This window comes from Fulmarus glacialis, unplaced genomic scaffold, assembly GCF_000690835.1.
Source record: "Fulmarus glacialis isolate BGI_N327 unplaced genomic scaffold, ASM69083v1 scaffold21244, whole genome shotgun sequence".
NCBI lineage: Eukaryota > Metazoa > Chordata > Aves > Procellariiformes > Procellariidae > Fulmarus > Fulmarus glacialis.
The window spans coordinates 3289-16943 of record NW_009207679.1 but is presented as its reverse complement, the minus strand read 5'-3'; the positions used below and the strand labels follow the sequence as shown (position 1 = coordinate 16943).

Below are 13655 nucleotides of genomic sequence, written 5' to 3'. Positions count from 1 at the left end.
ACTGAAGTGGAGACAAAGCCCGCTTTCCTTCCCCTTCCTTAGGAAAGACAGTTCTCATGGTCTGGGCTGTGGGTTGGGGTGCGTGGGGTTGTCACACTGGATGTAGCCTTATTCCCAGTTTCGGGCTGAGCAGGTTACACGAATGACACGCTGCGGGTGGATGGAGAGGAGGTCAGACCGCACGACCGGACCAGACAGACACGACAAAGCCAACGGGATCAGGTCTGTGCATGAGCCCATCCCACGGAGCAGGTGGGGAGAAGTTTTGCCTCCAAAGTGGAGGTCACGCCCTCCATACTCCGCACCAGACCCATGCCACCAGCCTGACCCAAAGCCTGCAGGCAGCCCGACACAGCCTGTAACAGAGAACAGGTATGGGCATCACCAGTATTTTTGAGCCACAGTTTTACCAGACAGGTTACGGTAAGGGATCCACGTGAAAAATGTGTCTTCTGGTTTCAAATCAAGGTTTCACTCCGATGTTGTTCAGTGCAAAAGAGTTAAAAAACCATGTTATCTACACATATACATCCATGTGTATAGAAAATGTCTGTACAAGTGGGGGAGATGGCCTGCCTACACGCTGGGGACTCCTCACCCAAGAGGTGCTACGGGTCAGACAGGTTGTGTCCCACTCTCTCTCTCTCCAAGGTGTCAAGCCCCAACCAGTCAGGTTGAAAACCAAGCGCACACAAGAACAGACCGGCGGATGAAGAGCAGATAACGAGAAGAGCGGCCCCGGCGGGGACCCCCTCCTGTCCCTCCAGCCACGGCTGCCAGCTCAGACCCACCGAACAGATGCAGGGCAAGGGGGAAGGAAGGAGGGGAGAGCTCCCAACCATGGCATGCAGGAATACCAAAACAAACTGGGAGAGGAAGGATACTTGCACGCATACAGACTGCACAAGGACCGGGATGAGGTGATGGTTGGTACCGGGCTAGAGATAAGACCTCAGGATGCCTTGTTCAGCCTTCAGTGGAGACAGAGCCAACGCCTCATCCTGCTCTGGGAAGCAGCCCCGCAAAAGGAGGTTGCCTCCAGCTTCATTTTTGAGTTGAGACACCAGGGTACAGGTCCGTATTGCAGAGGTAGGCGTAAAATTGGGAGCTGGTGGGGGGGAGAGCAGGCTGTGCAGAGCCGAGACCTCAGCAGCACCTGCAGCAGAGCCTGACACCGAGGAGGGCACAGGGCACGACCAGGATGAATCCAGAAAGACGATTAGAAGCAGCCATTGCTAGGCATCCTGCTAGCAGGTCTCTAGCTTGCCGGCAATGTTTACACCAGCCATGCTCCCAGCATGCGGTTTTGCTATCAGGGGAATGCCAAGCTTTCCAAAACAGGGGGTTCGTAGCCAAGAGCTGGCCCAGATTCTCTGCAGAAAGCTGTGAGGGCAAGGAACACCACTTCAAACGCTAAGTGTGGTCTGAAAAAGGCTTTTTAAAGGTTTCAGAAACAGCAGAAGCATGAACTTTCAGATCTCTGGGCAGACAAGACAGGCTCCTTCGAAGGCTGGCCGCGAGGCTGTGCCTGTACCTCCGCACTGAGCCAACGGGGGCTCTTGCCAGGAAAGCAATTGGATAAAGAGAATCAGACACAGGCACTGGGGACCTCACCTGTGAGCCCCTCGCAGATCAGCAGTGCTGAAGGTGATGGTAATTTCCTTTGCACTAACTTGACCACTAGATCCAGCCTGAGCAGTAACCCCAACAATGGGCGAGTGGCAGGAGCTGCAGCAGGGAAGGAAAAGGACACCGAGACCCAGATGTCAGCAAACGTGCTCGATCGCCAAGCAACAGCGCTCCAGGGAACAACGCCTGGGGTTTGGGTTTTTTTTTTTTTGACTGGGAGCCCCTCAAGACAGCAGCAAACGGGTTTCAAAATATATTACATCTTTTTATTGCCAAGCGTGCAGACCATGAAGTGTGTGGGGGACACGACACTAAGAAAAACTACAATTTGAGGGAGGGCAAAGCAGTAAAAATTTAAAAATAAGACTACTCCTTACAACTGCCAACACTTGGGTTCAAAGAATCAATTGGAGGAAGTTTCTTAAAAGTACAGTTCTAAATATGGTGTTGGGCCCCAAACTTTGAAAACACCGAGGCTTCGGTCTGGGCTAACGCAAACCGGGTGGGAGAAGAGGAGGAAGGCGGCAGACTTTCGAACACTAACTCCGCAGGGCCAAATGCCCAATTCTTCTCAGCATTTTCTGTAGCAACGAGAAAACTCTCTATCCAGGAATACAGGCAGGAATAAGCCAGGAGGAGGCGGGCAACTGCTGCAGCACTAGCTGCTGAATGTACTGAACTGGGGCCAAACTAGACCCTTGCAGCGTCCTCACTCCCAGAGCCAGCCTCGGAGGGGACGGACTGCAGCCGAGCTGCCCGGCTTCCCCGAGGCCGCAGCAGCGCCTGTTCCTGCTCTGACAGAGCGCAGCCGGTCCCTCGGGATGGGATGCTGTGCCATCTCAACTCTCTCCACCTAAAAGGGGCAAGGGGCCGAAAGCCAGTCCCCCAGGCAGTGGAGAACAGCTCTTTTCAGGGGGTCCCAAGGCAAGCGTCCTCGCAAGCACGGCGTCTCTCCTACTCTCTTTGCTATCTCCAGCTCTGGGAAGCAGCATGTACTCAATGCGGCCACTCTCTCGGCAGCCCCAGGGCTCCAGTATGGACCTCGGGTCAATGCTGGGCCAGCCTCAGTGAAGCCAGTCACATTTCCTTCCTCCTCAACCAAAATATATCCCGGTCAGACCGGCACTGAGAAACCAGAGCTCACGTACATTCTTCTTGCAGAGGGCAGCACAGCCCACACTGGAAAGGGACTGGAAAGGAAACCTACGGCATTTAAAACTGGTACTAAAGTGCAACAAAAATGTCCTAAACCCTTTGAAATCAATTGCAGTAAGAGGGGTCTGCAAAGCTTCAAACTTCCAGTTACTGCAGGGCACCCTTAAAACAAACCCAACAACAACTAGGTAAGAGCAGACCAAGGAGCCCTTTGGTGAAGCAAGGAATACGAGGCCACCACAGAGAGTTTCAGCTTGTGGGGTCAAACATCATATTTAGAACATTTGGAAAGGAAGAAAGTTAAAGCAAAAAACAAAAATACAATTCTTGAATCTTGCGCAATGAAACAGTTAAACTTTTTGGTGTTTTCAAAAGAAATCCCAACAGACAGCCTGGCATAACTTTATCTGCTTCCTAAGGGAGAGATGCCTGTTTGACCCATGACTCAGGACACCATGTGCACTGGACATGTTCCATCCTTACATATGTCTCAGCATTCCTCCATTCATAAAAACAAATCGCTAGATCCTTCCTGTTTACTCTTCAGCCTGAAAGGAAAAACCAAAACTGAAGCTAGATGGAAGATAGCCAGAGGGAGGAGAAAGTTTTCACAGACTGGAGGCCAATCTCATCAGCTCTGCGAGCCTGGAAAGTGCAATCCTCAGTGTCGCCTCATTTTAACTTTCCTGGCTGGGCTGCCGTCCTCCTCTTCCTCATCACAGTCCTCCGTGTACTCGTAAGACCTTCGCCAATAGTTCTCGGAGCTGAAGTTGCTCCGTCTCCTATGTTTTGGTAAGAGGACTGAGCGCCTGTTCTCCTCTTTATCCATTTCTAGAATCCGTGGCCTATGGAGAGAGGGCAAGAGGGAGTGAGAGCACATCCACAACAGGATTTAGGCATTCCCTTGTGAAACAGTATCTGCAGTTTTGCATACTTTGAGCGATATGTCTGACTGTTTTCCACACTGCTTGCCCGGCACTCGGCACTCAGCAAAGCTGGAACAGATCACCAAGTTGCACCTCCCATGGAGAGGCTGCGAACTTTACTTTTGATAGTGCAAGTCCTTCCCAGGGCAAGCTTTGGTCTTCACCTCCACCAGGAACCTTCCAAACAGCCCAGTCACCTCTTCTTAAATACAGCTTGTGGCTCCGAGAAACATCCCTTGGGCAGAGGGATCTGTCTCTCCTACAGCAGAACTCACAGCGCAGAGCTGAGCTCCTTTTTAAGCTGCTGGGGCGCTTGTGGTGCAGGATCAAACCACAGCTCTGAACTCCTTTGTCCTCTCGCTAGTTCTCTCAAACATTAGCACAGTGCAATTGTTATTTCTGCAAAGCCGCCTCTGCTCTCACCTGTGATCACTTCATAGTAGGACTGGGCTGGTGGGCTGCACAGACCACTTATTTCATCCTAGGTGGCAACTGCCAAGTTCCTCTAAGAGATATCACTATCTGATATCCATGCTATTTAGCTATGTTATACTGGACTCTTTGAGGCCAAAGGAAGAGAAAAACATGTTTTTGACACCCATCTGCTGCAGGAGTCTATGCAAGCCCCCCCACCCCGATAAGGTCACATCAGGCTGAAAAACAGCTCTCACGGATCTGCAGATTTGTCCTGCATGATCGCTTCTCTAATCATATACTGGCCCACTGCGTGCTCAGACGTAAGCTTTCACTTACAGGCTAGCCTCTCTTCTTGATCTATCTTCCCAGTCAGTCTGAGTCCAGGTGAATGAACACTGCTCATAAACAAGCCATCCCCACCCTCCTCCCTCCAGGACAGGTTGAAACACGGTCAGGGACCGCACAGCAGCCAAGCCCCGGGACCAAGCCAACTTTTGTTTGGCCCACTGCGTGCTCAGACGTAAGCTTTCACTTACAGGCTAGCCTCTCTTCTTGATCTATCTTCCCAGTCAGTCTGAGTCCAGGTGAATGAACACTGCTCATAAACAAGCCATCCCCACCCTCCTCCCTCCAGGACAGGTTGAAACACGGTCAGGGACCGCACAGCAGCCAAGCCCTGGGACCAAGCCAACTTTTGGTTTTTTTACACGATGTGCAGAGAATGCCGTCTCAATCCTCAGGAAGCTTTGGAATTGGAGAATAGCAGAAATACTGCGCGACAGCTGGCAGACTGGATATCACTCACGGCTATCAGTACGTTCACACAGAGCAAGGTGGTGTTTGAGGGAAGCCTTGCTGCAGAGCTCAAGCTGTCTGAAACCTCAGCAAGGAGCTTCCCTGAAGGTCAGGCTTACGCATTCGCACAGTCTGGTTACACACACAAAAATATACACATGCAGCTCTGGAACCAAAACAGGTCTAAGAAGCTTCCCAAGAAGGCCTTCACCTTTCCCAGATAGCAAAACCTCATGTTCTCTCCCAAGACTGCTTTCATAATATAGTTTAACGCAGCTGCACAGGTTGCTTGGCAATAGAGGTCAAAAATAATTAGCTGCAGGGAAACTATTGTTCTGAATGACTGCATTATCAAGAGCCAGCCAAATCTATTGCTTCTTCATTATGCCACTCACAGGATAAACAATGTAAGCTGCTTACAGCCAGAGCTTAGCCTCTGCAAGCCTAGGAGGAACGTATAAAGAACCTCATCCTGATAAAACAGACCTGTATACCACAGAAAGCACCCAGCAGATGCAAACTAGGATGTTTTTAAGCGTGCTGTGCAGCCTCTCTTGTCAGAGGCCAGGAACCTCAGACATGCACTGACCTAGAGGTACCATCCAAAACATCGCTCTTAGGAGAGATCATCCTACCTGTGAGCAGCATCAGGATCTGCTTTGCGATGGGACCGCTTTGGTTTCAGGATCTGGTCCCGGTTGCTTCCCGATAGACGGTCAGAGTTATAACCTGGTGGCAACACAGAGCTACTCAGCGATTTTGTTTCCAATCGAGGTGCATCTAGTCTTGTTCTGCAAATGTTTAAAGAGAAGAGAATTTGCAAGGAGTTTCTACAGAACCACTAGCATGCTGCAGCAGACGTCTGTCCTAGATGCGCTGAAGTAGAACCCTCAATCCCAGCCACACAGCTCAGGAAGAGGGTCAGGGCTGTTACGCTCAACAGCAAAACAAGCTGCAGCTTCCTGGTACTTGCAGCTTTGCTGCCTTGGTTAGAGGGAAGAGGAAGGCTTCGGGACACATATAGTCATGCGGTAAACGCCAATGGCGCAGGGCTCACTGCAATCCCAGTTACAGGATACAGAGTAGAGGCGTTAGAGCCCCTGTGAAATCCTATGAAATCACAGTGACTCGTCAATAACTCGCAGCTCCAGTTAAGCCACCTGGGAGATGCCCTGCAAAATCCATCATCACTTACAACAGTAATAACTGCTTCTATCTGGAAACTCCCTACTGTCTCAAGATCACTGGGGGTCAGGCGTTTCTCAGCTTGACTAAGAGGTTTAAAGAGTTGAAGTACGAGTTAGGAGAAGGTCTAGCAAACAGAAGCTGCATCACATCCCTCCCAGCAGCGCAGCACTGCCTTGTTCATGCTGGGATAGAAACGCACCCAAGCTACACTGGGGAGTGAGCACAGCTCGTCCCAGAGCAGAACTGTCACTGGTCCAGGATGACTGTAGCCATGCACACGTGGAGGGGGGCAGCAGACCGAGTATGAAAATTCGACGGCACAGCGTCTTATCACAGCACTACCACCGTCTCCAAGCACAGCACAGTTACCAGTCTCAACTTAGAAGCACTGCTAAAGTCTATTTCAGAACACAGACTGAAGTCTAAGAATGGGCAAGACACACTAAAAGGTGGTACTGGTGCTCCAGAGCTGCCAATTTCAGGAGGATCCAAGCCACTTCCCAGAAGGAAAGGCACCCTGATATTGTTTCTGCAGGCTGTCTCCCTCCTTGGGATTAGGGGTGAATACGGAAGGGGTCTGGGTGAAAGAAAGGGGAGAATCACTACTTGCTCTCTAGTGCTGAACTTTAGCTCCTGACAGAGGTTTCCACAGGAGAATCCCAACCTAAACTCCCGTTAGGAAGCACGTCCAGTTGCCAAGCTTCCTCTCTGCCATCAGGGAGAGCTCTTCAGTTAACCAGGGCGATGCCAGGCTGGCACACGCGAAGCTGGGCAGGGCAGCCCAAGTCCGCCCAGCATGCCAGAAACGAGGAACGCTTCCGCAGGCAGCTGCCAGGCTGGAGCCTGCGCTAGTCCCCAGCGCTGTTGTCCTGAGCTGTTCTCGGCTCCAGGACTGGACCCAGTCCAGCTAGAACAGCAAAGGCATTGCGGATCCTGCCTTGAACAAGTTAGGTGGTTTAAATACCTCTCAAATACAACAGCAACTACAGGCCTGCAATTAAAACAAACAAACCACCAAATATACTGCAAGGGCAAGGGAACACCAGCCACATTCTCTCTGTCCACAGAGCAATGCAGGTATGAGCTGTAGGAGCAGGTACGAGGAGAGGCTATACTGAAATGAAGAGCAAATTACTTACCAAAGTTCAAATTAAATAGAATAACTCCCTGATGTAACTGCTTACAAAGAAATGCTTACAAATGGCAGCATAAGCCCTCTAAAATGACTTTCAAGACCCGCTTGACTAGGTCTCATTTCTATCCCCACCTCCCACATTACCTCTTTCCGCATCTCATGAAATTGAGAGCATCGTTCCTCCCCCCCAGCCTCTTGCTCAAAGCGCTTCCAAACCTTGCTGGCTCCCCGCAGTCCTGCACTCCGATACGCAGGAAACACTGTAAATATCATCACACTACAGCACTGAAGTGTTTATGACCTACTTGGTAACCACGCCGCTCTCAAGCATCCTGCAAAACCCAGCCGCTCCTCCGGTTCGCGCGGCTTTGTTCTCCTGCCACTGCCAGCAAAAACCGTCTCTAGAACCACGCGCTCAGAGTAGAGGCAAGAGCAGATCCAGACTCAAACGTCTGGGGCCCAGCAGGCTCTGGCAGCCTATTCAGAGCCGAATATCCCAGCTCCAAGCTGCAGCAAAGTTAATGCCGCTCTATGACACAACTGATCTGATCCTGCTGGAAAGCTCGGGGCTGATTCTTACCATGAAGACGAGGGAAGAGGAGTTTTACGAGGCCGCTGGCTGCTCCCAAGCCTCTCGTGCTAGCAAGCTACCAACGGAAGTAGCTGTTTTCCTGGTTGCATAACACACTATTTCAGACTGCACAAAGCCGCATGATCCGGGACTAGGGAATGGCATTTGCTGCAGCAATACATGCCATGGTGATGCGAGCGCAGACAAAGGTCACTGCAGCCCTGTTGTGCATGCATGCGTGCACACGGGACTCAGCGAGGAGACGGCTGCTGTCACAAGGGATAAGCAGCAATTAATAAGCTCTATTTGGCAGCAATCAGAGTGCACCCTTTGGCAAACAGGCAATTGCCATGTATTCACCAGGGCTGCTAAGCTCTACGGAGATTACACAAAAATAATTACCGGGGGTTTCCACTTTGCTCAAGAGAAAAATCCTGTTGTGGTTTCATTCAGCCTGCCAGTTAAGTCAGCTCATCGCTGTCTGCGTATGACTGGGCAGAGACTTCTGCTCTAACGCTAAGCAAATCAGGCCCCTAAAATCAGGGGAAGACAGAAGGACACACTGCTACAGAAGGATGGCTAAGCAAACATAGCCAATACGGCTCTGCTAGGAGCTAATGGGCCTTGCCTGTTCAGCAGCGATGCACCAGGTCAGCTGGGTACATCTCAGCCAGATAGGTGCTTGCCCAGTTGCACTTTGAGTGCAGTCAGGCTAGATTAAATAACTCAACGCCCTTAGCTTACAGAGGCTGGTGAAAGCAAGAGGCAGAGCCGGTTTAAACATGTATGTTAGATATTTGCACCAGTTTGGGCAGCTTTAGCTTATTTAGCCGAGTCTGTCTTTCCTAGGGAACTGCTCCACAGCCTAGGACAGGCAGCTTCTCTATCCCAAAGTCCACCTAAAGCAGCTACAGGATTTGGAGATGCCTTCTGCTGGTGCTCATCAGCACTCGCGCTGCTTTTCGTTGGCTGCAGTAACCAATAACATGAACATAACAGCCTTTTATTGCAACCCTCTTGCCTTAAACCTCACGTGGTAATAACCAACCATCAGGTGGTTTGGTTCTAATCTTTCTTTCTTTGATCCTACTCTATCCCCTGCCACATCTCATCCTGCCTCCTTGGGTCTGTGCTGATTTTGCCTGGCTAACGCCTCAGGGCTGCTGTTTTTCCTACCTTAATTTCATGGGTCTCTCTAACCAGATGTCCAACTACACTCCGCTGGGTTTGTGCCATATCTTCACAACGTTGCCAGACTTGTTTTGAAACCAACTAAGCTGTCCAAAGGCTCAGCAAGTCTGAATCTAGATCACTTGCCTGCTAGCCTTATGCCAGCCAGGGCCACAACTGCAGCCCTGCCCTGATGCCCACACTTTCGTCTGGGTTTACAGTACTCAAATCATGTGTGTTTTCACTTGCAAAAAGATTTCTTGACAGTGGAATTACTGCTAACACCTTCTAAGGCACAATCAACATGGGTCAACATGTGGCAGTCACATTTTCTGGTCTCCTAGTAGAAGGAACTGAGGAGAGAGGACATTTCTGGGCACAAAAAAAGGTTATGCTGAGGAGTCTGGGATGCGGTTGGTTTGGAGGGTTTTTATTTTCCCATTTTCTTTTCTGAAGAGCTTAGGAACAGACACTGGCTGATGAAATGCCATCAGCTGACCAGGACAGCATATCTTCTAGAACAGGAAGCGTGCGATAAAACTTACAGAGCTCGGCTTCCCACCACCGACTCAAAGGACAAGCTCTGTAAAGTGATCACTAAATTCACTGCATCCGTTTCCCTTCGAAGCCAGCGTCTTCCTCCCTCTCCCCAGGAAATGAAAGCCATGCTACCAAGAAAACTTTATCTGCTTTACAGGAGATTCTTCATCGTAAGCATCAGCTTCAAAGGACCATCCAGGTAACTCACGCATGTGGGTATCATATGATCAGACACCTGAATACATAGCCCAAAACAAGAGAGTTTGAAATCTTAGCTGTTTGGAGTTAGGCAGCCAATGAAAACCAGGTGTTTGGATGTGAACAGCGCTTGCAAACCCAGACATTACAATGAAGTACTGCTGCACAGTGCCAAGAAGTGATTAACTCTGCAGTAACAAGTTCCATCTACTTCCACTGGCCAAGCGATGGGTATGGCAAGACACAAGTGAGCAACAGAGTGACATCTAATCAAGATGTAAAACCATGCCAGCAAATTAACAAGCAAGGCAGTTTTAAAGTGTTTCTTTAAAAGCACCTTAGGAAACATCAGAACACCACATCCAAGTTTATCTTACTGTCTGGAGGGCTTCAACACTTACTTTCGAAGGATGATGACAGCTCTTCTCTCCTTGATGTCCTGTGGTCGAATACAGTGTGTAATTTCATCGGCTGCATATCCACTGACAACAAAAACAAAAAGCCACTGTGAGAAAGATGACAGGCAGAAGCAGAACGTGGTTGCCAGCCTCAACAACTCAGTTTGGCCAGTCATTTCCTAACTTCCACCAGGAACTCCTCTTCCAAACACCATTCCCTAGGCACACAGGAGATAGACTTATAGGAAGGAAGAAAATTCAGGAAAGAATGAGGACAGTCAGGGCTTTTTTTTTTTTTTTTGACTCAATTTTTTAGCATACATCAGAGGAAACGGCCCCCTGCCACAACACTGTGAAATAAGACATGTAGAAAATGAGTTTATGGAGTGCAAATTCAGCCAATTCATTTATCACTGAATTAGAGAGGGGAAAAAATCAGCGCATTGCTCCAAAGCATCTTCTCACACACGTCCCCAAGAAAAAAAACATCTCTCATGGCTGAGATGCGCAGCATACCCAGACACCAACGCGTACCAGAGTTGATGAGAAGATTTGTTAGTTGAGGAGGGGGTGCAGCGGTGGTAAGAATCGACTGTCTCACCCCCCTCACCTGGGCACAGATGCTGCCATCTCAGCATCCTCGCCCTCCCCGCTACCCCCTACGTAGCACATCCTCAGCCACGATACAAACATCACCCCCCAGCACAGCCCAACCCCAACACAGCGCACACGGGGTAACCTTCAAATTCAGACCTGCAAACCAAGCTGCACTCCTAAAACCTCCATGCCACAGGGCTCGCAAGATGAGACAGCTACCCGGGCCGAGGAAAATTACACCAGGCTCAAGCAGCTACAGGGCCACACAATAGCCATTCTCGGCAGAAGTGTTTTGCTGTATGAGATGACTTCAGCTACTCCACATTTCTAGCAGGCTGGAGAAAAAGCCATGGCCAGCGAGGGCCCCAGCTACCCACAACACATAGGAGCGTTTTTCTCATGGCTGCTTCTATTGTTCGGCACAACTCCTGGGGTCCAGCACAGACGTGAGATCGTGGCGGGTCTGTGGAGAGTGGCCATCACACCTGCTCGGACACACAAACTACCTGCCAGGAGCACACCTCGTCACTCGCATGGGTGCTAACGAGCGGGTCCGAGAGGTGGGCCTGCCCTCTACCTGCTGTTTGGAGAGTGTCTATTCACAAAAGAGCCTTCTAGAGTCCAAGATGGGGAAAAGAGAAGGAAAATGCCTTCAGAGCCTCCTGAAACAGCTGGCAAGGACAAGAAGACCTTTGAAGGGACTTGGGCGAAGGCTGCTCACGCCACACAAAGCTAGCACACCCCCACGCTAGTTTAACCTGAAGCAGAAATCACCGAGCCTGCTCTCCCCACGAGGCTTTACCATGAAACTGCTGCCACGCCAGCTGTCAGCCGGCCCTCCAGGAGCACGGCCTGGGTCATCGGCTGGCAGGTTATTCAGGACGCTCAGAGCAGAGAACAGATCACGTACATGCAGGTATTCTCTGGGAACGGGACCAGGTTTTCTTTATCTGGTTAGATAACCCACCCACTCACCGAGACACACACACCCCTCAGAGACGGATTTACTGCTTCGAGGAGAGTTAAGAGTAAAACCTGATCAATTAAAACAGGGGTTGATGTCCATCCCCCCCGTCCTCTGGGGCATTGCAGAACAACACAGCGTTATGCGAAGGGGCTTATAATGATGCTCTATTATGTTGCAGGAATCTCTGCGTCAAGCTCCAGCGAATTCATTAATATCACCCACGTTAACATTCAACTCAGCACATCCTCAGCGACACCCTGAACATCAGGAAAAGGTCTACTTCCAGATCCACGCTCTTCATCATGAGATGTCAGCCTGACCACTCGTTCTCACTCCCCAGGGCAGGCACCCGCTTTCCAGCTCACTTTCAGAGTGGCACCAGGCAGAGCTTGTGGTCCCAGATGCACATGGGCAGCACCAAAGCAACAGCCCCAGTGCTCCAGTCTGAGGCCCTAACAGGGATCCACCAGTCTGCCCCAGTGCCGTGCTGGTCTGGGAAAACTCAGCTTGCACCCTATCAGATATAGCGACGGCATCTCTCTGCATGGCCCTCCAGCAAAGGGGTCCGCACAGGCACCGAGAAATGGAAGCAAAAGATTATTTGGTTGTGTCACATTTGTTCTGCTTCATGCCAGCATGAACTTCTCACCCACTGCCCGGCCCTGCTGCATCCTGATGATGAGTGAAGGGGCAGACGCTGGAACAAAACACCTGGAATAATATCAAATCCAGAGATTTCTTGCCCAGAGAACAAACCCAAAGCACAAGGTAAGAGATAGCTGCGTAAGGAAAACCCTAAATTGCTGCCCACGAGAACACCCAAGCATGACGTCTCCAGCCTAGAGCTGTTCCAGAAGAACACGGGGAGGTGCAGATGCTATCTGCACACGCTCCCCCAACTAACACCCCAACTCCTAACTAACCTGTCAGATCTTACACCCCCAACTCCTCCCCGAGTCTCTTTTTCAGTCCAGAAGAGCTCCTGCCGAGCCACAACATAACTGATTCACATAGAAAGGAAAGCAGATTTTTTTGTACAAACATCACCAGAAAGGAGGCCCTGAAGTTCTGCAGAGTCTCTAACGAGAAATACTTCTAGGGGTTGACAACAGCCAGGCCAGCTCGCAGGCAGAGAGACCTCACGCACTAGGCCCATCGCAGGATTTGAGCAGCTCGAGGCTTTACTTGTGGTTCAGGAAAGCTGCTGCCACAAACTACGGATGTGACACCGACCAGTTCAAGCAGAGCTTGAACAAATCTATTTGCCTCATCACCACTGGCACACGCAGAACTTCCTCTGCATCAACAGCCTGTTCTGAGGGATCAGATTTTTCTGGAAAAGCATCTAATCCAGGCAGTTGCGGAGAGATTCCTCCAGCTGCGAAGAAAGCAGGTTCATCCTCCAGAGACTCCAACCAGCTCCGATTATGCTACCATCAGGCATGCCTCGAGACAACAGGAGAGACAAACGTCACGATGTTTCCACTGCTATTACAAACAGCGAGGAGACAACCTGGAGCACTCACCAGCTGCAGAAGGGAAGCCTGTATGGCGTACAAGCTCTCAGAATTTGGGAAATGTTACCTTTGGTCATTTGTTCCTCTGGCTAACTGCAACTGCACTATTTCCAACCACGGTGCTGAGACGCAACACCCATCAGTTAAACAAAAGCCGTCTCGGTGCCAAGATTTGCTACCTACGACAGCGGCTGCAGGGCACAGTGTGGCACTGGGGTCCGGCTGGAACCACTCGCCCCGGCTGGCTCTGCACCCCCCGCCAGCTCCCTTCCTTTTTTTCCAGGCTAAGCATTTATCAGAGCACGTGTTCCACAGATGAATGGGCAAATTCTTCCATCTCCTCCCCTCTGCTTCTATCGATTGATGCTTACCAAATTGTTTTTAAAAAAAAAAAAAAGAAAAAAGAAAACCCACAAATGCAGACTAGCCAGCCATCCCCAAACAACAGCTCG

General features: G+C 50.4%; 1 protein-coding gene across 1 annotated transcript in view; it reads right to left on the bottom strand.

The window, feature by feature from the left end:
* Nucleotides 1–2977: 2977 nt before the first annotated feature.
* The window catches only part of ALKBH5 (AlkB family member 5, RNA demethylase), a gene marked incomplete at its 5' end in the record, with an annotated part of 13960 nt that continues 3282 nt past the window's right edge, over nt 2978–13655 (bottom strand). The window contains 3 exons of the mRNA XM_009576221.1: nt 2978–3629; nt 5558–5713; nt 10126–10206. Coding sequence (XP_009574516.1) covers nt 3446–3629; nt 5558–5713; nt 10126–10206 — 421 coding nt within the window. The remainder of the gene's footprint in view (nt 3630–5557; nt 5714–10125; nt 10207–13655) is intronic.